Raw genomic sequence first — 24982 nt, 5'->3', positions numbered from 1 at the left:
AGCATGGCAGAAGTCCCTCTCCACTCTTGCCAGGCCACTGGATTACACAGCAGCTGTGTTCAGGTGCATTGTTGTGCACATCTCAGAATCTGTGATAATCGTTCATTGTAAAAGAATCCGTAAAATACCTGAATCTTGAGCAGCCAGGCTCAGCTTTCCAGCCAGAAGGATTTGAAAGGAGCCTACCGTGGCCTGCGTGAAGTTCAAAGAAGTTTGCCCCAAGGATCCACTGACCTCTCTTTTTCCCTCCATGAGGCCAAGTGTGTGCCCTCCCATTGATCGCACATGCTCCACAGCATGTCATCTGAGTTCCACGAGTTCTGTTCTCTTCTAGTGCTTATTCCATACCCAACACCATGAATGTGAGAGCCGGGTCCTCTTACAGAACCTGGGATAGAGCGTCTGCAAGCCATGGGCCTACATCTTTTTTTGCAGTGTATCCAGGCATCACGGGGACTTAGCGATACAGTAAGGGAATCACCACAACAAAAATCAATTGAAAAATATAATGTAGGGCTCCGTGGTCATCCAGGGGTGAAAACTGGCTCCGAATCTGGTGGGATGCTCATAAGGTTCTGTCTATTGAAGGTGCAAACGATCATCCTTGTGTCCTGTGCAAAAGAGGAGATACTTGGTAGCATGCTGGAGTGGCTATGTAGAGGAAGGCAGGTACCTTCATTGTTTGTGGTCTTGCCCCCAGCTGCATAATGTTTGGGATCAGCCCTATAAGATTATACAAGTGAGAGCCAGTTGACAAGTCACCTAGTCAGGTTGTTAATTTAACCCTTGGCTAAATCTGCATACCGTCCAGGGTAAAGGAAAGTCCAAATGAAAGAAACTCCTTCAACAAACACAGACGTTCATCTCCCTGGGCCACAGCCCTCTCTCTAGGGCCTGTGGGACCGTCTCCTCTCTCTGGATGCAAGCATTCTAGGAATCAAGCAAGAACGTCACTAGGCAAAGCTGAATTTTCTTTACAGGAAACGAGCTGCCAGGTGAGACTATTGCCTATTACGTTACAGAACTACATACTATAGCTTTGCTATGCAAATCTGAACAGTTAACGGATGGCCTGATTATTTGTGAAATACACCTCTACCCCGATAGAACGCTGTCCTGGGGAGCCAAAAAATCTTACCGCATTATAGGTGAAACCGCGTTATAGCGAATTTGCTTTGATCCAGCGGAGTGCGCAGCCCCGCCCCCTGGAGGGCTGCTTTACCGCGTTATACCTGAATTCGTGTTATATCAGGTCATGTTATATCGGGGTAGAGGTGTAACTGGTAACCAGAACAATGCAAGATTATTACAAGAAATAGACTGGATTTAGGAAAGAACAGTGGATATTTACAGGACTAGTGAAAATTTTACTTCCCAAATGAATGTGTTAACAAGCAATGGAAAAACAGAAATGCAGCGAATGATAAAGGCACAAAGACAGAACACCTGGGACAAACAAACAGTAAAGACCAGACCTGTTCACAATAAATGTGGAGGCAATCACAACACGACACCAAGAGCTCACCCTCGGGGAAATGACAAACATTTGTATCCAATGGACAAACATCTGGGGAGTGTCCAGATTAATATGTACAATGGTGTTGGCTAAAACTCCAGCCTAGACATTCCGAGAGGGGTCCGGCCCAGAGTGATGGCGCTAAAGCAGCCATTTTGTACGTGCCTCACTCTCAGCAAAAACCGCAAAGTGCAAAAGCAGAATACATTCCTGAAAATGCGGCTAAAGGACAAAGCTCTGATGATGATGATTGATGTTGATGATGATACAGGAATTTAGAGCCGAATTCTCTCCTGGTGTAACTATTGCTCTCAATGGAGTTATGCCAGCAGAGAACTTGGCGTGGAGTCCTTTGTCTCTTAATAAATTTACAAAGCAAGGGTCTGCAAAGGTCTTTAACATTAGAAACATGATTTTCCAACTTGATGTTGGAGTGGAGTGCAAGGAATCACAGCAATCACCGACAGAGAAATCCATGAGCACCAGATCTTAAAATAAAAACTGTTTTGTACATCTGGCATAAAATGAGCACATGCCTGTACAAGGATGGGTAGCACTCAGGAGAGGTTGAACAGTTGAACAGAAAGCACCAAGTGTACTTGACCTGAAGAGCCGTCTGCAAATGCAGATGATCAAATGGGTGCACAGTTTGTCTGTGGAAAAGGATGCAAATGATACTCTTAAAGAATTCAATGAGGTTTGTTAATGGACTGAAATGCATTAACAATACAATACTTCTGTCACGCTGTCTGGAGTGGTTCACGACCGGGAGTGCCTACTGTGCAGACTGTAAAAAGCTGGGCAGACACCCCAAAATGGTGGTGTGTTCTATAATTAGATTTCACCAACCCAGTAACAAATGTGAACTCCTGGATCACTGTAACTGTCTTACCACGGAGTTACAGACAGTCCCCTTGGGCTCTCTGGTCTTTCTTGCTACCCGGGCAAGCTGGACTTAGTGCAGTGGTCTCCAACCTTTTTACACACAAAATCACTTTTTGAATTTAAGTGCAACCCAGGATCTACCAGGATTCAAAGAGAGATTATTAAGGGCACAAGAGCAAACTATCCCACTGCGTAGGAAAGATAGGAAATATGGCAAGAGACCACCCTGGCTTAACCAGGAGATCTTCAATGATCTGAAACTCAAAAAAGAGTCCTACAAAGAGTGGAAACTTGGTCAAAATTACCAAGGATGAATACAAACAAATAACACAACTATGTACAGACAAAATTAGAAAGGCCAAGGCACAAAACAAGATGAAACTAGCTAGGGACATAAAAGGTAACAAGAAAACATTCTACAAATACATTAGAAGCACGAGGAAGACCAAGGACAGAGTAGGCCCATTACTCAATGAGGGGGAAAAGACAATAACAGGAAATGTGGAAATGGCAGAATTACTTCTTTGTTTCGGTTTTCACCAAGAAGGTTGGTGGCGACTGGACATCTAACATAGTGAATGCCAGTGAAAATGAAGTAGGATCAGAGTCTAAAAAATAGGGAAATAACAAGTCAAAAATTACTTAGACAAGTTAGATGTCTTCAAATCACCAGGGCCCGATGAAATGCATCATGGAATACTCAAGGAGCTGACTGAAGAGATATCTGAGCCATTAGCAATTATCTTTGAGAAGTCATGGAAGACGGGAGAGATTCCAGAAGACTGGAAAAGGCCAAATATAGTGCCCATCTATAAAAAGGGAAATAAGGACAACCTGGGGAATTACAGACCAGTCAGCTTAACTTCTGTACCCAGAAAGATAATGGAGCAAATAATTAAGCAATCAATTTGCAAACACCTAGAAGATAATGAGGTGATAAGTAACAGTCAGCATGGATTTGTCAAGAACAAATCATGTCAAACCAACCTGATAGCTTTCTTTGACAGGGTAACAGACCTTGTGGATAGGAGGGAAGCAGTAGATAGGGTATATCTTGACTTTAGTAAGGCTTTTGATACTGTCTCGCATGATCTTCTCATAAACAAACTAGGGAAATACAACGTAGATGGAGCTACTATAAGGCGGGTGCATAACTGGTTGAAAAATCGTTCCCAGAGAGTAGTTATCAGTGGTTCACAGTCATGCTGGAAGGGCATAACAAGCAGGGGTCGGTTCTGGGTCCGGTTCTGTTCAATATCTTCATCAATGATTTAGATAATGGCATAGAGAGTAAAGTTTGAGGACGATACCAAGCTGGGAGGGGTTGCAAGTGCTTTGGAGGATCGGATTAAAATTCAAAATGATCTGGAGAAATGGTCTGAAGTAAATGAAATTCAATAAGGACAAATCAAAGTACTCCACTTAGGAAGGAACAATCAGTTGCACAAATACAAAATGGGAAATGACTGCCTAGGAAGAAGTATTGCAGAAAGGGATCTGGGGGTCATAGTGACTCACAAGCTAAATATGAGTCAACAGTGTATCGCTGTAGCAAAAAAAGCAAATGTCATTCTGGGATGTATTAGCAGGAGTGTTGTAAGCAGGACACGAGAAGTAATTCTTCTGCTCTACTATGAGCTGATTAGGCTTCAACTGGAGTATTGTGTCCAGTTCCAGGTGCCACATTTCAGAAAAGATGTGGACAAATTGGAGAAAGTCCAGAGAAGAGCAACAAAAATGATTAAAGGTCTAAAAAACATGACTTATGAGGGAAGATAGAAAAAAATGGGTTTGTTTAGTCTGGAGAAGAGAAGACTGAGAGGGGACATGATAACAGTTTTCAAGTACATAAAAGGTTGTTACAAGGAGGAGGGAGAAAAATTGTTCTTCTTAACCTCTGAGGAGAGGACAAGAAGCAATGGGCTTAAATTGCAGCAAGGGCGGTTTACGTTGGACGTTAGGAAAAACTTCCTAACTGTCAGTGTGGTTAAGCACTGAAATAAATTGCCTAGGGAGGTTGTGGAATCTCCATCATTGAGCTTTTTTAAGAGCAGATTGGACAAACACCTGTCAGGGATAGTCTACATAATACTTAGTCCTGCCTTGTGTGCAGGGGACTGGACTAGACGACCTCTCAGGGTCCCTTCCAGTTCTATAATTCTATAATTCTATCCCGCCCCTTCCCCGAGGCCCTGCCCCTTCTCTGAAGCCCCACCCCTTCCCCGAAACCCCTCCCCGCTCACTCCATTCCTCCCCCCTCCATTGCTCGCTCTCCCCCACCCTCATTCACTTTCACTGGGCTGGGGCTGAAGGCAGGGGGTTGCGGTGAGGGGTGCAGGCTCTGGGAGGGAGTTTGGGTGTAGGAGGGGGCTCTGGAATGGGGCACAGTGTTGGGGTGCAGGAGGGGGTGAGGGGTGCGGGCTCTGGCAGGGACCTTGAGAAGCTGCAGCAGGAGGCTCTGAGCTGGGGCAGAATGTTGGGTTGCAGGAGGGGGTACAGGGTGCTGGCTCTGGGAGGGGAGGTCAGGGCTGGGGATTGGGGTGCAGGCTCCCGCCGGGTGGCACTTAGCTTGGGAGCCTCCCGGACAGCGGCGCAGCGGTGCTAAGGCAGGCTCCCTGCCTGCCCTGGCCCCACACCGCTCCCAGAAGCTGCCCAACGTGCCCCCGCGGCTCCTGGGGTGGGGCATATGGCTCCGCATGCTGCCCCTCTCTGAAGGCACTGCCCCCACAGCTCCCATTGGCCACAGTTCCCCGGCCAATGGAAGCTGCGGGGACGATGCTTGCAGGCAGGAGCAGCGCATGGAAGGAGACCCCTGCCCCCCCCTCCCCGGGGGCATGCTGGCCACTTCTAGGAGGGACCTGTGGCTGGGGCAGGCAGGGAGCCTGCCTTAGCATCAGCCCCGCTGCACCACCAGACTTTTAGCAGCGGAGATCGTGATCGACTTGGAGAGTTTCCAGGATCGACCACTGACTTAGTGATAAATGATCACTTACACCAAAAATCACAAAATATGCAGGTTGCTTCCAGTCCCTAGAAGCCAGACACTTACCCTGGGCCAATTTGTACCTTAGATCTCAGACCGAAGACAAAACTGGTAGCCAGTCCTATAGTAAACTAATTAAGGATTTATTAACTAGGAAAAAGAAATGAGAGTTATTTACAGGTTAAAGCAGGCAACATATATGCACAACTGAGTTATAGTCTATGGTTCCAAAGGGTGACAGAGATGTAGTAATCTGTCAGCACTGAATGTCTTTTCAGAGCTAACCCAGGCTGACCCTGGGGATCTCTGCTGTTTGTTTCTTAGCTCCAGCCCTTGTAAGAGTCCAAACAACAAAGAGATAAAATGTCTTTATGTCTACTATCTTTATTTCCCCCTTCCAGCATTCAAACCAATGGGACAAGGCCTTCTGGGCATACTTCTCCATGAGTTGATGGGGCAATCAACAATACTTTTGTCCCACAATGGCCACTCTTGGACAGGTGGGGGGAGCTGCTCTTCCCGTCTGAGTTCACAAGTTCAGCGCAGGCATTTTTACCATTATATAACAAACGTATTTTGCCTTGTAGTACGGAATGCCGACATTAAAAGTAAGATTCATGTATGCAACAGCTGACAATCATTTTATGTCAGAGTAGCAGCCGTGTTAGTCTGTATCCGCAAAAAGAACAGGAGAACTTGTGGCACCTTAGAGACTAACAAATTTATTAGAGCATAAGCTACAGCCCACTTCATCGGATGCATAGAATGGAACACACAGTAAGAAGATATTTATACACCTTTTCATGTTCCCTGTATGTATAAATTAAATAAATAGAGATATCCTATCTTCTAGACCTTGAAAGATCATTGAGTCCAGCCCTGTGCCTTCACTAGCAGAACCAAGTACTGATTTTGCCCCAGATCCCCAAGTGGCCTCCTCAAGGACTGAACTCACAACCCTGGGTTTAGGAGGACAGTGCTCAAACCACTGAGCTATTGCTATTCCTCTCCCCTTTGCTTCTTACTGTATGTTCCATTCTATGCATCCGATGAAGTGGGCTGTAGCCCACAAAAGCTTATGCTCAAATACATTTTTCAATCATTTTATTGACTCTAAACACATCCTTACAAGTCTAACACCTATCTTGAACAATATTCACGTATTTGTCAGTGCTCAGCTGATGCCTACAGACTTAGCAAGAGCTGGCAGCACAATATCATATTGATATAGTTCCCAATATACAACCAAAAATACATACACAATGTAAAATCCCATTAGCACCAAAAGATAATGCAAAAGCGGGACTTGTCTGGATGGTAAAATTAGATGTTATTGTGCGAATTCAGACACCAGCTGCATGGATTAACAATATAGGCATCCATGAAACCAAACAAGTGAAAGACTGGCATAGGTTCAAAAGATTTTGCATCCAGCCATCAAATGAGAGAGCTGCCTCATGAGAACAGTTGAAAAGGTCATGATTAGACTTCAAAAGGCAAGACTATCTTCATCTGTGGCAGGTCCAATTCAATAGAGAAAATGGAAAACTCTGGACCTTCAGCTCCCCTTTTGATAGATATATGTTTGTGACTTCTTTTGGGGATTGCTTCAATGCCAATGCACCATATCCCAGATCTTTTATGGGTTGGAAGTAGGGCTGTCAAACAATTAAAAAAAATAATCGTAATTAATCGAATGATTAAAAAAATTAATCTCACTGTTAAACAATAATAGAATGCCATTTATTTAAATATTTTTGGATGTTTTCTACATTTTCAAATATATCGATTTCTCTTACAACACAGAATACAAAGTGTACAATGCTCACTTTATATTTATTTTTCATTACAAATATTTGCACTGTAAAAAACAAAAGAAAAAGTATTTTCCAATTCACCTAATACAAGTACTGTAGTGCAATCTCTTAACATGAAAGTTGAACTTACAAATGTAAAATAATGTACAAAAAACTGCATTCAAAAACAAAACAATGTAAAACTTTGGAGCCTAGAAAGTCCACTCAGTCCTACTTCTTGTTCAGCCAACCACTCAGACAAAAAAGTTTGTTGACATTTGCAGGAAATAATGCTGCCCGTTTCTTGTTTACAATGTCACCTGAAAGTGAGAACAGGCATTGGCATGGCACTGTTGTAGCCGGCATCGCAAGATATTTACATGCCAGAAGCACTAAAGATTCATATGTCCCTTCATGCTTCAACTACCATTCCAGAGGACATGCGTCCATGCTGATAACGGATTCTGCTCAGTAACAATCCAAAGCAGAGCAGACCGACGCATGTTTATTTTCATCATCTGAGTCAGATGTCACCAGCAGAAGGCTGATTTTCTTCTTTGGTGGTTCGGGTTCTGTAGTTTCCGCATCAGTGTGTTGCTCTTTTAAGACTTCTGAAAGCATGCTCCACACCTCGTCCCTCTCAGATTTTGGAAGGCACTTCAGATTCTTAAACCTTGGGTTGAGTGTTGTAGCTATCTTTAGAAATCTCACATCGGTACCTTCTTTGCATTTTGTCAAATCTGCAGTGAAAGTGTTCTTAAAACAAACATGTGCTGGGTCATCATCCGAGACTCATAGACTCATAGACTCATAGACTTTAAGGTCAGAAGGGACCATTATGATCATCTGGTCTGACCCCCTGCATGCTGCAGGCCACGAGACCCTTCCCTGGACTGTGCCATTGAAGTCCCTAATCCTGTGTTTTAGTGACTTCAATCGGCAGAGATCCTCCTGCTAGTGATCCCTGCCCCATGCTGCGGAGGAAGGCGAAAAACCTCCAGAGGCTCAGCCAATCTACCCTGGAGGAAAATTCCTTCCCGACCCCAAATATGGCGATCAGTAATACCCCGAGCATGTAGGCAAGAGTCTCTAGCCTGACCCTTGTTTGCCATTATGCTATTTACGTACCATTGCTTGGTTTTCCTTGGCTACTATGTTTTACCATTAAACCATTCCCTCCATAAACTTATCTAACTTAATCTTAAAACCAGACAGGTCCGTCGCCCCCACCGTTTCCCTCGGAAGGCCGTTCCAATAATTCACCCCTCTGACGGTCAGAAACCTTCGTCTAATTTCAAGCCTGAACTTCCCCACGGCCAGTTTATATCCATTTGTTCTCGTGTCCACATTAGTACTAAGCTGAAATAATTCCTCTCCCTCCCTTGTATTTATCCCTCTGATATATTTAAAGATAGCAATCATATCCCCCCTCAGCCTTCGTTTTGTCAGACTAAACAACCCCAGCTCCTCTAATCTCTTTTCATACGACAGGTTTTCCATTCCTCTGATCATCCAAGTCGCCCTTCTCTGCACCCGTTCCAATTTGAGTTCATCTTTTTTAAACATGGGAGACCAGAACTGCACACAGTACTCCAAATGAGGTCTCATCAGCGCCTTATACAACGGAAGCAGGACCTCCTTATCCCTACTAGATATACCTCGCCTAATACATCCCAAGACCGCATTGGCTTTTTTCACCGCCACGTCACATTGTCGACTCATAGTCATCCTGCGGTCTACAAGGACCCCTAGGTCCTTCTCCTCTTCCGTTACTTCTAACCAATGCGTCCCCATCTTGTAACTAAAATTGTTATTAGTCATCCCCAAGTGCATTACCTTACACTTTTCAGTATTAAATTTCATCTTATTTCTGATACTCCAATTCACAAGCTCATTCAAGTCTCCCTGCAGAGTATCCCTATCCTCCTCCGAATTTGCAACTCCTCCCACCTTCGTATCATCCGCAAACTTTATCAGCCCACTCTTGCAATCGGTTCCGAGGTCAGTTATAAATAGATTAAATAAAATGGGTCCCAAAACCGAACCTTGAGGCACTCCACTAGTAACCTCCCTCCAACCCGACAATTCACCCTTTAATACGACCCGCTGCATTCTCCCCATTAACTAATTCTTTATCCACCTCTGGATTTTCATATCGATCCCCATGTTTTCCAGTTTAACCAATAGTTCCTCATGGGGTACAGTATCAAACGCTTTACTGAAATCCAGGTATATTAGGTCCACCGCATTTCCCTTATCTAATAAGTCCGTTACTTTCTCAAAGAAGGAGATCAGATTCGTTTGGCACGATCTGCCCTTCGTAAAACCATGTTGTAATTTATCGCATTTGCCATTAACCTCTAGGTCCTCAACTAGTTTCTCTTTCAGAATCTTCTCCAGCACCTTGCACACTACAGATGTTAAACTTACAGGCCTGTAGTTACCCGGATCACTTTTTTTCCCTTTCTTGAAAATAGGAACCACGTTGGCTATTCTCCAGTCTAACGGGACCACCCCCGAGTTTACAGATTCATTAAATATAGTCGCTAATGGGCCTGCTATTTCCCGTGCCAATTCCTTCAATATTCTCGGGTGAAGATCGTCCGGTCCTCCCGACTTAGCCCCATTAAGGCGTTCAAGTTTTGTTTCTACCTCGGATGCGGTAATCCCCCATCCTGTATGCCCCTCTGTAACGGTGCTAGTATCTCTAATACCTTCATTGGCCTCATTAAACACCGATGCAAAATATTCATTGAGATATTGCGCCATGCCTAGATTATCTTTAATCTCCTCTCCGGCTACAGTCTTCAGCGGTCCCACTTCTTCTTTCTTTGCTTTCTTCCTGTTTATATGGCTGTAAAACCTTTTACTATTGCTTTTAATTCCCCTCGCTAGGTCCAACTCTACCCGGCCTTTGGCCTTTCTCACTCTATCTCTACATTCTCTGACTTCACTAAGGTAAGTTTCCTTACTGATCCCCCCCCTCTTCCACTCTTTGTACGCTTTCTGTTTTTTCCTAATCGCCCCTTTGAGTCGGTCGCTCATCCAGCTCGGTCTAAATCTTTTGCTTAGTAATCTTTTTCCATTTTTTGGGATACAGGCCTCTGACAGCTCATGCATCTTTAACTTAAAGTAATCCCAGGCTTCTTCTGCCTTTAGATCCCTTAATACGTTTGCCCAATCCACTTCCCTTACCAGTCCCCTTAATTTGTTAAAATTGGCCTTTTTAAAATTATAAACCCTAGTCTTTGACTTAATTCTGTTACTCCTTACATTTAGTTTAAAGCGAATTAGCTCATGATCACTGGAGCCCAAGTTGTCCCCCACTACCACCTCCTCAACGAGGTCCTCACTACTCACCAGAATCAAATCTAAAATGGCCTCCCCCCTCGTCGGTTCAGGTACCACTTGATGAAGGAATTGATCAGCAAGCACATCTAGGAACATCTGAGCCCTGTTATTGCTACTAGCGTTTGTTCCCCAATCTATATCCGGGAAGTTAAAGTCCCCCATAATTACACAGTTTCTATTAGTATTTACTTCCCTTAATACATTAAATAGTTCCTTATCCATATCCTGGGTCGATCCTGGCGGTCTATAGCACACCCCAAGCACTATCCCCGGAGAGGCTCTAGTAGTCCTTTTACCCAGTGTGAGTATTGCCCAGACGGACTCCGTGTTATCTATTCCATCCACTATTATTTCTTTACAGCTTATTTCACTATTGACATACAATGCCACCCCCCCACCTTTACCTTTATCCTGGTCTTTCCTAAACAGCGCATACCCCTCCATACCTGCCTTCCAGTTGTGACTGCCATTCCACCACGTTTCAGTTATTCCTACGATATCCGGTTTCAATTCTCGGACCAAGAGCTCCAATTCCTCCATTTTATTACCTAGGCTTCTCGCATTGGTGTACAAACACCCTAATGTATGTCGTTTAGCCTGTCTCCCATTAGTAGCACTGTATGTTGCAGGCCTCTTTGTGTCCGTCTCCCCTGTCCTTCCTATGTCCAATCTCATCTCCCCGGCTATGTCTCCTCTTCTTTCACTCGGCTTTTCAATACTGGAATCTGGCGTGGAGATTAACTGTGCATCTCCCAACCTTCTCCCCAAACTTCCTAGTTTAAAGCTCTTTTGATAAGATGAGCCAGCCTCCCTCCCAGAAGTCTATTTCCTTCCCTACTCAGGTGAAGCCCATCCCACGAGAACCGGTGTCTGTCCCCGAAAGCCTCCCAGTGGCCATACATCCCAAAGCCCTCCTTATAGCACCACTCCCTTAGCCAACTCTTTATCCTCACAATCCTATCAGCCCTTTGCTGCCCTTCCCTCGGAACAGGCAGAATCCCACTAAAGATAATCTGAGCCTCTATCTCCTTGAGCGTCTTCCCCAGCCTGGCATAATCTCCCTTGATTCTCTCTAACGAGAACCTAGCCGTGTCATTCGTTCCTACATGAAGGATTATCAAGGGGTTCTTACCTGCTCCTTTTAGGATCCTTTTCAACCGCAGGTCCACATCGTGTATCTTTGCACCCGGTAGACAGCACACCCTTCTGTTCTCCGGGTCCGGAGACTGCTCTACCAGGAAATATATGGCAAAATGTGGGTAAAACAGAGCAGGGGACATGCAATTCTCTCCCAAGTAGTTCAGTCACAAATGTAATTAATGCATTATTTTTTTAATGAGCGTCATCAGCAGGGAAGCATGTCCTCTGGAATGGTGGACGAAGCATGAAGGGGCATACGAATGTTTAGCATATCTGGCATGTAAATATCTTGCAATGCCAGCTACAAAAGTGCCAATGGAACACCTGTTCTCACTTTCAGGTGACATTGTAAATAAGAAGCAGGCAGCATTATCTCCTGTAAATGTAAACAAACTTGTTTGTTTTGGGGATTGGCTGAACAAGAAGTAGGACTGAGTGGATTTGTAGGCTCTGGAGTTTTACATTGTTTTGTTTTTGAGTGAAGCTATGTAACAAAAAAACCTACATTTGTACGTTGCACTTTCAGGACAAAGAGATTGCACTACAGTACTTGTATGAGGTGAATTGAAAAATATTATTTCTTTTGTTTATCATTTTTACAGTGCAAATATTTGTAATCTAAAATATATACTTTGATTTTAATTACAGCACAGAATACAATATATATGAAAATGTAGAAAAACAGCCAAAATATTTAATACATTTCAATTGGTATTCTATTGTTTAACAATGCGATTAAAACTGCGATGAATCACCATTAATTTTTTTAATCATGATTAATTTTTTGAGTTAATCGCGTGAGTTAACTGTGATTAATTGGCAGCCCTAATTGGAAGCAGTAACTGATGATCTGCAGATCTGGGGCAAAAATAAGTTAGACTTCAATGCGAGACCATATAATGTTCTGTAGTTCACCAAAGGAGAAAACCCAACCTTAAATGGAAGAGGAACAAATGCCAGATTGGGCTGAATAAGATTAGTTTTGTAGGACATATGCTCAGGGCTTGTCTACATGGTGGGGCAATGTGCTTTATTGGGGTGTGATTTCTAAAGTGTACTAATGTGTTGCACATCAATTGGTCTGTGTAGACCCTGCTGATGTGAACTAAAAGTTCCCTAGCATAGTAGTTCTCAACCGGGGTATGCATATCCCTGGGGGTACGCAGAGGTCTTCCAAGGGGTACATTGACATCTAGATATTTGCCTAGTTTTACAACAGGCTACAAAAAAAGCACTAGTGAAGTCAGTGCAAACTAAAATTTCGTACAGATAGTGACTTGTTTATACTGCTCTATATACACTGAAATGTAAGTACAATATTTGTATTCCAATTATATGGTAAAAATGAGGAAGTCAGCAATTCTTCAGTAGCAGTGTGCTATAACGTGTATTTTTATGTCTGATTTTGTAAGCAAGAAGTTTTTAAGTGAGGTGAAACCTGGGGGTACACAAGACAAATCACACTCCTGAAACGGGTACAGTAGTCTGAAAAGGTTGAGAGTCACTGCCTAGCATGCTTTAATATAGTATTGTTTGGGTTTGGTTATGGTAGGGTTACCATACTTAACAAATAAAAAAAGAGGACCCTCCACGGGGTCCTGGCCCCGCCCATTTCCCACCCCAGCCCCGCCCCAACTCCACCCCTTCCCCGCCCCAACTCCGCCCCCTCCTCCCTCCCACTCCCAGCCACGCGGAAAGGGCTGCCCGAGCGCTACCGGCTTCACGGTTTGCCGGGCAGCCCCCAGACCCTGCGCCCCCGGCCGGCGCTTCCCCAGAGCAGCTGGAGCCCGGGAGGGGAAGCGCCCAGCCGGGGGCGCAGGGTCTGGAGGCTGCCCGGCAAACCGTGAAGCCGGTAGCGCTTGGGCTTTGGGCAGCCCCTATGCCTCCGGACCCTGCACCACCAGCCGGGCACTTCCCCTCCCGGGCTCCGGCGGCGCAGGGTCCGGAGGCATGGGGGCTGCCCAAAGCCTGTAGCGCTCGGCTCTTAAACAGAGCCGAAGAGTCGGGGAGGAGCAGAGCCACTGCAGCCGGAGGCTCTGCTCCTCCCCTGACTCTTCGGCTCTGTTTAAGAGCCGAGCTGCCCCAGCGCTACCGGCTTCGGGCAGCCCCCATGCCTCCAGACCCTGCGCCGCCGGAGCCCGGGAGGGGAAGTGCCCGGCCGGCGGCTGGAGTCCGGAGGCAAGGGGGCTGCCTGAAGCCCATAGCGCTCGGGCAGCCCGGCTCTTAAACAGAGCTGAAGAGTCAGGGGAGGAGCAGAGCCGCCGCAGGAGGGGAAGTGCCTGGCCGGCATTTTCCCGGACATGTTCGGCTTTTTGGCAATTCCCCCCGGACGGGGGTTTGAGTGCCGAAAAGCCGGACATGTCCGGGAAAAACCGGACGTATGGTAACCCTAGTTATGGCTGTTACGTTAGCTTTTATGTTTGGGTGTCGCTATTGGGTGTGAGTATTGCTGTTGGTTGAGGGTGTGACTCTTGGGATCAGATGTGACTTTGGGGTTAGAATATAGCTCTTGTGTAGCTGTGGGGTTCAGGTGTAGTGGTGGGGTTAGGGTTTGGCTATTGAGTTCAGTTGTGGCTGTTGGGTAAGGGTGTAGCTTTTGGGTGTGGATGCAGCTGTTGAGTTAGGATTTGAACTTTGGGTTCCATTGTGGCTATTGGGTCTGGGTGTGACTATTGGATCTGGGTGTGACCGTTTGGTTATCTTTTGGGGTTGTTGTTTTTTTTAATTTGATTTTTTTTCTTTAAAAAAAAAAAAAAAAAGAAGAATCATAGAATATCAGGGTGCGAAGGGACCACAGGAGGTCATCTAGTCCAACCCCCTGCTCAGAGCAGGACCAATTCCCAACTAAATCATCCCAGCCAGGGCTTTGTCAAGCCTGACCTTAAAAATCTCTAAGGAAGGAGATTCCACCATCTCCCTAGGTAACCCATTCCAGTGCTTCACCACCCTCCTAGTGAAAAAGTTTTTCCCAATATCCAACTTAGACCTCCCCCACTGCAACTTGAGACCATTACTCCTTGTTCTGTCATCTGCCACCACTGAGAACAGTCTAGATCCATCCTCTTTGGAACTCCCCTTCAGGTAGTTGAAAGCAGCTATCAAATCCCCCCCTTCCCCATTCTTCTCTGTGTTGGCTAGGCCCAGCCACCCCGGGGCAGTGTCCCAATAACCTGGTCACTGAGTCACCACACTGCTGGTGTGGTTTGAAACTGAGCCCTGCCATGTGACACATGACAGTGCTGTGAGCATTTGCAACACTGTTCCGTGTGAGATGACTGGGCCCTGGAAACGAAGAGTCATTCCTTATCAGCTCTCCTCGGCACCACATCCCTTTTACCCTGGCCAGAGCCTGCCAAGCAGGCTAAACAATTTTTTAAAGAGTGTTTTTCTCCCTACCGATAGCGAGCCTGTACTGCCTACCCATCTCCAGAGCCCTGTGTATTGAATTAACTGCCTAGAGCAGCTGGAACTACCCATCCCCGAGCCCCCCGCTATTGGGACACTGCCCCGGGGCGGATAGGCCCAGGCAGCGCAGAGCCCCAGGCTATGGGACACTGCGCCGGGGCGGCTGGGCCCAGCCAGCGCAGAGCCCCAGGCTATGGGACACTGCCCCGGGGCGGATAGGCCCAGGCAGCGCAGAGCCCCAGGCTATGGGACACTGCCCCGGGGCGGATAGGCCCAGGCAGCGCAGAGCCCCAGGCTACGGGACACTGCCCCGGGGCGGCTGGGCCCAGCCAGCGCAGAGCCCCAGGCTACGGGACACTGCCCCGGGGCGGCTGGGCCCAGCCAGCGCAGAGCCCCAGGCTACGGGACACTGCCCCGGGGCTGCTGGGCCCAGCCAGCGCAGAGCCCCAGGCTATGGGACACTGCCCTGGGGCGGATAGGCCCAGCCAGCGCAGAGCCCCAGGCTATGGGACACTGCCCCGGGGCGGCTGGGCCCAGCCAGCGCAGAGCCCCAGGCTACGGGACACTGCCCCGGGGCGGATAGGCCCAGGCAGCGCAGAGCCCCAGGCTATGGGACACTGCCCCGGGGCGGCTGGGCCCAGCCAGCGCAGAGCCCCAGGCTATGGGACACTGCCCCGGGGCGGCTGGGCCCAGCCAGCGCAGAGCCCCAGGCTATGGGACACTGCCCCGGGGCGGCTGGGCCCAGGCAGTGCAGAGCCCCAGGCTATGGGACACTACCCCGGAGCGGATAGGCCCAGCCAGCGCAGAGCCCCAGGCTATGGGACACTGCCCCGGGGTGGCTGGGCCCAGCCAGCGCAGAGCCCCAGGCTATGGGACACTGCCCCGGGGCGGATAGGCCCAGGCAGCGCAGAGCCCCAGGCTATGGGACACTGCCCCGGGACGGATAGGCCCAGCCAGCGCAGAGCCCCAGGCTACGGGACACTGCCCCGGGGCGGCTGGGCCCAGCCAGCGCAGAGCCCCAGGCTACGGGACACTGCCCCGGGGCGGATAGGCCCAGGCAGCGCAGAGCCCCAGGCTACGGGACACTGCCCCGGGGCGGCTGGGCCCAGCCAGCGCAGAGCCCCAGGCTACGGGACACTGCCCCGGGGCGGCTGGGCCCAGCCAGCGCAGAGCCCCAGGCTACGGGACACTGCCCCGAGGCGGATAGGCCCAGCCAGCGCAGAGCCCCAGGCTACGGGACACTGCCCCGGGGCGGCTGGGCCCAGCCAGCGCAGAGCCCCAGGCGACGGGACACTGCCCCGGGGCGGATAGGCCCAGGCAGTGCAGAGCCCCAGGCTACGGGACACTGCCCCGGGGCGGCTGGGCCCAGCCAGCGCAGAGCCCCAGGCTACGGGACACTGCCCCGAGGCGGATAGGCCCAGCCAGCGCAGAGCCCCAGGCTACGGGACACTGCCCCGGGGCGGCTGGGCCCAGCCAGCGCAGAGCCCCAGGCTACGGGACACTGCCCCGGGGCGGCTGGGCCCAGCCAGCGCAGAGCCCCAGGCTACGGGACACTGCCCCGGGGCGGCTGGGCCCAGCCAGCGCAGAGCCCCAGGCTACGGGACACTGCCCCGGGGCGGCTGGGCCCAGCCAGCGCAGAGCCCCAGGCTACGGGACACTGCCCCGGGGCGGCTGGGCCCAGCCAGCGCAGAGCCCCAGGCTATGGGACACTGCCCTGGGGCGGATAGGCCCAGCCAGCGCAGAGCCCCAGGCTACGGGACACTGCCACGGGGCGGATAGGCCCAGGCAGCGCAGAGCCCCAGGCTACGGGACACTGCCCCGAGGCGGATAGGCCCAGCCAGCGCAGAGCACCAGGCTACGGGACACTGCCCCGGGGCGGCTGGGCCCAGCCAGCGCAGAGCCCCAGGCGACGGGACACTGCCCCGGGGCGGATAGGCCCAGGCAGTGCAGAGCCCCAGGCTACGGGACACTGCCCCGGGGCGGCTGGGCCCAGCCAGCGCAGAGCCCCAGGCTACGGGACACTGCCCCGAGGCGGATAGGCCCAGCCAGCGCAGAGCCCCAGGCTACGGGACACTGCCCCGGGGCGGCTGGGCCCAGCCAGCGCAGAGCCCCAGGCTACGGGACACTGCCCCGGGGCGGCTGGGCCCAGCCAGCGCAGAGCCCCAGGCTACGGGACACTGCCCAGGGGCGGCTGGGCCCAGCCAGCGCAGAGCCCCAGGCTACGGGACACTGCCCCGGGGCGGCTGGGCCCAGCCAGCGCAGAGCCCCAGGCTACGGGACACTGCCCCGGGGCGGCTGGGCCCAGCCAGCGCAGAGCCCCAGGCTATGGGACACTGCCCCGGGGCGGCTGGGCACAGCCAGCGCAGAGCCCCAGGCTACGGGACACTGCCACGGGGCGGCTGGGCCCAGCCAGCGCAGAGCCCCAGGCTACGGGACACTGCCCCGGGGCGGATAGGCCCAGCCAGCGCAGAGCCCCAGGCTACGGGACACTGCCCCGGGGCGGCTGGGCCCAGCCAGCGCAGAGCCCCAGGCTATGGGACACTGCCCCGGGGCGGCTGGGCACAGCCAGCGCAGAGCCCCAGGCTATGGGACACTGCCACGGGGCGGCTGGGCCCAGGCAGCGCAGAGCCCCAGGCTATGGGACACTGCCCCGGGGCGGATAGGCCCAGCCAGCGCAGAGCCCCAGGCTATGGGACACTGCCACGGGGCGGCTGGGCCCAGGCAGCGCAGAGCCCCAGGCTACGGGACACTGCCCCGGGGCGGATAGGCCCAGCCAGCGCAGAGCCCCAGGCTACGGGACACTGCCCCGGGGCGGCTGGGCCCAGCCAGCGCAGAGCCCCAGGCTACGGGACACTGCCCCGGGGCGGCTGGGCCCAGCCAGCGCACAGCCCCAGGCTATGAGACACTGCCACGGGGCGGCTGGGCCCAGGCAGCGCAGAGCCCCAGGCTATGGGACACTGCCCCGGGGCGGATAGGCCCAGCCAGCGCAGAGCCCCAGGCTACGGGACACTGCCCCGGGGCGGCTAGGCCCAGCCAGCGCAGAGCCCCAGGCTACGGGACACTGCCCCGGGGCGGCTGGGCCCAGCCAGCGCAGAGCCCCAGGCTACGGGACACTGCCCCGGGGCGGCTGGGCCCAGGCAGCGCAGAGCCCCAGGCTACGGGACACTGCCCCGGGGCGGATAGGCCCAGGCAGCGCAGAGCCCCAGGCTACGGGACACTGCCCCGGGGCGGCTGGGCCCAGCCAGCGCAGAGCCCCAGGCTACGGGACACTGCCCCGGGGCGGCTGGGCCCAGCCAGCGCAGAGCCCCAGGCTACGGGACACTGCCCCGGGGCGGCTGGGCCCAGCCAGCGCAGAGCCCCAGGCTATGGGACACTGCCCCGGGGCGGATAGGCCCAGGCAGCGCAGAGCCCCAGGCTATGGGACACTGCCCCGGGGCGTCTGGGCCCAGCCAGCGCAGAGCCCCAGGCTATGGGACACTGCCCCGGGGCGGATAGGCCCAGCCAGCGCAGAGCCCCAGGCTATGGGACACTGCGCCGGAGCGGCTGGGCCCAGGCAGCGCAGAGCCCCAGGCTATGGGACACTGCCCCGGGGCGGCTGGGCCCAAGCAGCGCAGAGCCCCAGGCTATGGGACACTGCCCCGGGGCGGCTGGGCCCAGGCAGCGCAGAGCCCCAGGCTACGGGACACTGCCCCGGGGCGGATAGGCCCAGCCAGCGCAGAGCCCCAGGCTACGGGACACTGCCCCGGGGCGGCTGGGCCCAGCCAGCGCAGAGCCCCAGGCTACGGGACACTGCCCCGGGGCGGATAGGCCCAGGCAGCGCAGAGCCCCAGGCTACGGGACACTGCCCCGGGGCGGCTGGGCCCAGCCAGCGCAGAGCCCCAGGCTATGGGACACTGCCCCGGGGCGGCTGGGCACAGCCAGCGCAGAGCCCCAGGCTACGGGACACTGCCACGGGGCGGCTGGGCCCAGCCAGCGCAGAGCCCCAGGCTACGGGACACTGCCCCGGGGCGGATAGGCCCAGCCAGCGCAGAGCCCCAGGCTACGGGACACTGCCCCGGGGCGGCTGGGCCCAGCCAGCGCAGAGCCCCAGGCTATGGGACACTGCCCCGGGGCGGCTGGGCACAGCCAGCGCAGAGCCCCAGGCTATGGGACACTGCCACGGGGCGGCTGGGCCCAGGCAGCGCAGAGCCCCAGGCTATGGGACACTGCCCCGGGGCGGATAGGCCCAGCCAGCGCAGAGCCCCAGGCTATGGGACACTGCCACGGGGCGGCTGGGCCCAGGCAGCGCAGAGCCCCAGGCTACGGGACACTGCCCCGGGGCGGATAGGCCCAGCCAGCGCAGAGCCCCAGGCTACGGGACACTGCCCCGGGGCGGCTGGGCCCAGCCAGCGCAGAGCCCCAGGCTACGGGACACTGCCCCGGGGCGGCTGGGCCCAGCCAGCGCAGAGCCCCAGGCTATGAGACACTGCCACGGGGCGGCTGGGCCCAGGCAGCGCAGAGCCCCAGGCTATGGGACACTGCCCCGGGGCGGATAGGCCCAGCCAGCGCAGAGCCCCAGGCTACGGGACACTGCCCCGGGGCGGCTAGGCCCAGCCAGCGCAGAGCCCCAGGCTACGGGACACTGCCCCGGGGCGGCTGGGCCCAGCCAGCGCAGAGCCCCAGGCTACGGGACACTGCCCCGGGGCGGCTGGGCCCAGGCAGCGCAGAGCCCCAGGCTACGGGACACTGCCCCGGGGCGGATAGGCCCAGGCAGCGCAGAGCCCCAGGCTACGGGACACTGCCCCGGGGCGGCTGGGCCCAGCCAGCGCAGAGCCCCAGGCTACGGGACACTGCCCCGGGGCGGCTGGGCCCAGCCAGCGCAGAGCCCCAGGCTACGGGACACTGCCCCGGGGCGGCTGGGCCCAGCCAGCGCAGAGCCCCAGGCTATGGGACACTGCCCCGGGGCGGATAGGCCCAGGCAGCGCAGAGCCCCAGGCTATGGGACACTGCCCCGGGGCGGATAGGCCCAGGCAGCGCAGAGCCCCAGGCTATGGGACACTGCCCCGGGGCGGATAGGCCCAGGGAGCGCAGAGCCCCAGGCTATGGGACACTGCCCCGGGGCGGCTGGGCCCAGGCAGCGCAGAGCCCCAGGCTATGGGACACTGCCCCGGGGCGGCTGGGCCCAGCCAGCGCAGAGCCCCAGGCTATGGGACACTGCCCCGGGGCGGCTGGGCCCAAGCAGCGCAGAGCCCCAGGCTATGGGACACTGCCCTGGCGCGGCTGGGCCCAGCCAGCGCAGAGCCCCAGGCTATGGGACACTGCCCCGGGGCGGCTGGGCCCAGGCAGCGCAGAGCCCCAGGCTACGGGACACTGCCCCGGGGCGGATAGGCCCAGCCAGCGCAGAGCCCCAGGCTATGGGACACTGCCCCGGGGCGGATAGGCCCAGCCAGCGCAGAGCCCCAGGCTATGGGACACTGCCCCGGGGCGGATAGGCCCAGCCAGCGCAGAGCCCCAGGCTATGGGACACTGCCCTGGCGCGGCTGGGCCCAGCCAGCGCAGAGCCCCAGGCTATGGGACACTGCCCCGGGGCGGATAGGCCCAGCCAGCGCAGAGCCCCAGGCTATGGGACACTGCCCCCGGGGCGGATAGGCCCAGCCAGCGCAGAGCCCCAGGCTATGGGACACTGCCCCGGGGCGGCTGGGCCCAGGCAGCGCAGAGCCCCAGGCTATGGGACACTGCTCCGGGGCGGATAGGCCCAGCCAGCGCAGAGCCCCAGGCTATGGGACACTGCCCCCGGGGCGGATAGGCCCAGGCAGCGCAGAGCCCCAGGCTATGGGACACTGCCCCGGGGCGGTTGGGCCCAGCCAGCGCAGAGCCCCAGGCTACGGGACACTGCCCCGGGGCGGCTGGGCCCAACCAGCGCAGAGCCCCAGGCTACGGGACACTGCCCCGGGGCGGCTGGGCCCAGGCAGCGCAGAGCCCCAGGCTACGGGACACTGCCCCGGGGCGGCTGGGCCCAGCCAGCGCAGAGCCCCAGGCTACGGGACACTGCCCCGGGGCGGCTGGGCCCAGCCAGCGCAGAGCCCCAGGCTACGGGACACTGCCCAGGGGCGGCTGGGCCCAGCCAGCGCAGAGCCCCAGGCTACGGGACACTGCCCCGGGGCGGCTGGGCCCAGCCAGCGCAGAGCCCCAGGCTACGGGACACTGCCCCGGGGCGGCTGGGCCCAGCCAGCGCAGAGCCCCAGGCTATGGGACACTGCCCCGGGGCGGCTGGGCACAGCCAGCGCAGAGCCCCAGGCTACGGGACACTGCCACGGGGCGGCTGGGCCCAGCCAGCGCAGAGCCCCAGGCTACGGGACACTGCCCCGGGGCGGATAGGCCCAGCCAGCGCAGAGCCCCAGGCTACGGGACACTGCCCCGGGGCGGCTGGGCCCAGCCAGCGCAGAGCCCCAGGCTATGGGACACTGCCCCGGGGCGGCTGGGCACAGCCAGCGCAGAGCCCCAGGCTATGGGACACTGCCACGGGGCGGCTGGGCCCAGGCAGCGCAGAGCCCCAGGCTATGGGACACTGCCCCGGGGCGGATAGGCCCAGCCAGCGCAGAGCCCCAGGCTATGGGACACTGCCACGGGGCGGCTGGGCCCAGGCAGCGCAGAGCCCCAGGCTACGGGACACTGCCCCGGGGCGGATAGGCCCAGCCAGCGCAGAGCCCCAGGCTACGGGACACTGCCCCGGGGCGGCTGGGCCCAGCCAGCGCAGAGCCCCAGGCTACGGGACACTGCCCCGGGGCGGCTGGGCCCAGCCAGCGCAGAGCCCCAGGCTATGAGACACTGCCACGGGGCGGCTGGGCCCAGGCAGCGCAGAGCCCCAGGCTATGGGACACTGCCCCGGGGCGGATAGGCCCAGCCAGCGCAGAGCCCCAGGCTACGGGACACTGCCCCGGGGCGGCTAGGCCCAGCCAGCGCAGAGCCCCAGGCTACGGGACACTGCCCCGGGGCGGCTGGGCCCAGCCAGCGCAGAGCCCCAGGCTACGGGACACTGCCCCGGGGCGGATAGGCCCAGGCAGCGCAGAGCCCCAGGCTACGGGACACTGCCCCGGGGCGGCTGGGCCCAGCCAGCGCAGAGCCCCAGGCTACGGGACACTGCCCCGGGGCGGCTGGGCCCAGCCAGCGCAGAGCCCCAGGCTACGGGACACTGCCCCGGGGCGGCTGGGCCCAGCCAGCGCAGAGCCCCAGGCTATGGGACACGGCCCCGGGGCGGATAGGCCCAGGCAGCGCCGAGCCCCAGGCTATGGGACACTGCCCCGGGGCGGATAGGCCCAGGCAGCGCAGAGCCCCAGGCTATGGGACACTGCCCCGGGGCGGATAGGCCCAGGGAGCGCAGAGCCCCAGGCTATGGGACACTGCCCCGGGGCGGCTGGGCCCAGGCAGCGCAGAGCCCCAGGCTATGGGACACTGCCCCGGGGCGGCTGGGCCCAGCCAGCGCAGAGCCCCAGGCTATGGGACACTGCCCCGGGGCGGCTGGGCCCAAGCAGCGCAGAGCCCCAGGCTATGGGACACTGCCCTGGCGCGGCTGGGCCCAGCCAGCGCAGAGCCCCAGGCTATGGGACACTGCCCCGGGGCGGCTGGGCCCAGGCAGCGCAGAGCCCCAGGCTACGGGACACTGCCCCGGGGCGGATAGGCCCAGCCAGCGCAGAGCCCCAGGCTATGGGACACTGCCCCGGGGCGGATAGGCCCAGCCAGCGCAGAGCCCCAGGCTATGGGACACTGCCCCGGGGCGGATAGGCCCAGCTAGCGCAGAGCCCCAGGCTATGGGACACTGCCCTGGCGCGGCTGGGCCCAGCCAGCGCAGAGCCCCAGGCTATGGGACACTGCCCCGGGGCGGATAGGCCCAGCCAGCGCAGAGCCCCAGGCTATGGGACACTGCCCCCGGGGCGGATAGGCCCAGCCAGCGCAGAGCCCCAGGCTATGGGACACTGCCCCGGGGCGGCTGGGCCCAGGCAGCGCAGAGCCCCAGGCTATGGGACACTGCCCCGGGGCGGATAGGCCCAGCCAGCGCAGAGCCCCAGGCTATGGGACACTGCCCCCGGGGCGGATAGGCCCAGGCAGCGCAGAGCCCCAGGCTATGGGACACTGCCCCGGGGCGGTTGGGCCCAGCCAGCGCAGAGCCCCAGGCTACGGGACACTGCCCTGGGGCGGCTGGGCCCAGCCAGCGCAGAGCCCCAGGCTACGGGACACTGCCCCGGGGCGGCTGGGCCCAGGCAGCGCAGAGCCCCAGGCTACGGGACACTGCCCCGGGGCGGCTGGGCCCAGGCAGCGCAGAGCCCCAGGCTACGGGACACTGCCCCGGGGCGGTTGGGCCCAGCCAGCGCAGAGCCCCAGGCTACGGGACACTGCCCCGGGGCGGCTGGGCCCAGCCAGCGCAGAGCCCCAGGCTACGGGACACTGCCCCGGGGCGGCTGGGCCCAGGCAGCGCAGAGCCCCAGGCTACGGGACACTGCCCCGGGGCGGCTGGGCCCAGCCAGCGCAGAGCCCCAGGCTACGGGACACTGCCCCGGGGCGGCTGGGCCCAGCCAGCGCAGAGCCCCAGGCTACGGGACACTGCCCAGGGGCGGCTGGGCCCAGCCAGCGCAGAGCCCCAGGCTACGGGACACTGCCCCGGGGCGGCTGGGCCCAGCCAGCGCAGAGCCCCAGGCTACGGGACACTGCCCCGGGGCGGCTGGGCCCAGCCAGCGCAGAGCCCCAGGCTATGGGACACTGCCCCGGGGCGGCTGGGCACAGCCAGCGCAGAGCCCCAGGCTACGGGACACTGCCACGGGGCGGCTGGGCCCAGCCAGCGCAGAGCCCCAGGCTACGGGACACTGCCCCGGGGCGGATAGGCCCAGCCAGCGCAGAGCCCCAGGCTACGGGACACTGCCCCGGGGCGGCTGGGCCCAGCCAGCGCAGAGCCCCAGGCTATGGGACACTGCCCCGGGGCGGCTGGGCACAGCCAGCGCAGAGCCCCAGGCTATGGGACACTGCCACGGGGCGGCTGGGCCCAGGCAGCGCAGAGCCCCAGGCTATGGGACACTGCCCCGGGGCGGATAGGCCCAGCCAGCGCAGAGCCCCAGGCTATGGGACACTGCCACGGGGCGGCTGGGCCCAGGCAGCGCAGAGCCCCAGGCTATGGGACACTGCCCCGGGGCGGATAGGCCCAGCCAGCGCAGAGCCCCAGGCTACGGGACACTGCCCCGGGGCGGCTAGGCCCAGCCAGCGCAGAGCCCCAGGCTACGGGACACTGCCCCGGGGCGGCTGGGCCCAGCCAGCGCAGAGCCCCAGGCTACGGGACACTGCCCCGGGGAGGCTGGGCCCAGGCAGCGCAGAGCCCCAGGCTACGGGACACTGCCCCGGGGCGGATAGGCCCAGGCAGCGCAGAGCCCCAGGCTACGGGACACTGCCCCGGGGCGGCTGGGCCCAGCCAGCGCAGAGCCCCAGGCTACGGGACACTGCCCCGGGGCGGCTGGGCCCAGCCAGCGCAGAGCCCCAGGCTACGGGACACTGCCCCGGGGCGGCTGGGCCCAGCCAGCGCAGAGCCCCAGGCTATGGGACACTGCCCCGGGGCGGATAGGCCCAGGCAGCGCAGAGCCCCAGGCTATGGGACACTGCCCCGGGGCGGATAGGCCCAGGCAGCGCAGAGCCCCAGGCTATGGGACACTGCCCCGGGGCGGATAGGCCCAGGGAGCGCAGAGCCCCAGGCTATGGGACACTGCCCCGGGGCGGCTGGGCCCAGGCAGCGCAGAGCCCCAGGCTATGGGACACTGCCCCGGGGCGGCTGGGCCCAGCCAGCGCAGAGCCCCAGGCTATGGGACACTGCCCCGAGGCGGCTGGGCCCAAGCAGCGCAGAGCCCCAGGCTATGGGACACTGCCCTGGCGCGGCTGGGCCCAGCCAGC

At 57.4% G+C, this 24982-nt stretch overlaps 1 protein-coding gene across 1 annotated transcript in view; it reads right to left on the bottom strand.

Moving 5' to 3' along the window:
- Positions 1–24982, bottom strand: part of LOC128825399 (uncharacterized) — a 55531-nt gene that overhangs the window by 22411 nt on the left and 8138 nt on the right. The window contains exon 2 of the mRNA XM_054007887.1: positions 11370–11762. Within this exon, the coding sequence (XP_053863862.1) occupies positions 11370–11762 (393 nt within the window). The remainder of the gene's footprint in view (positions 1–11369; positions 11763–24982) is intronic.

The sequence above is a fragment of the Malaclemys terrapin genome, chromosome 17 (genome assembly GCF_027887155.1).
Source record: "Malaclemys terrapin pileata isolate rMalTer1 chromosome 17, rMalTer1.hap1, whole genome shotgun sequence".
Taxonomy (NCBI): domain Eukaryota; kingdom Metazoa; phylum Chordata; order Testudines; family Emydidae; genus Malaclemys; species Malaclemys terrapin.
Note: the sequence above shows the minus strand (reverse complement) of the source record. Positions and strands in the feature narration are given on the sequence as shown.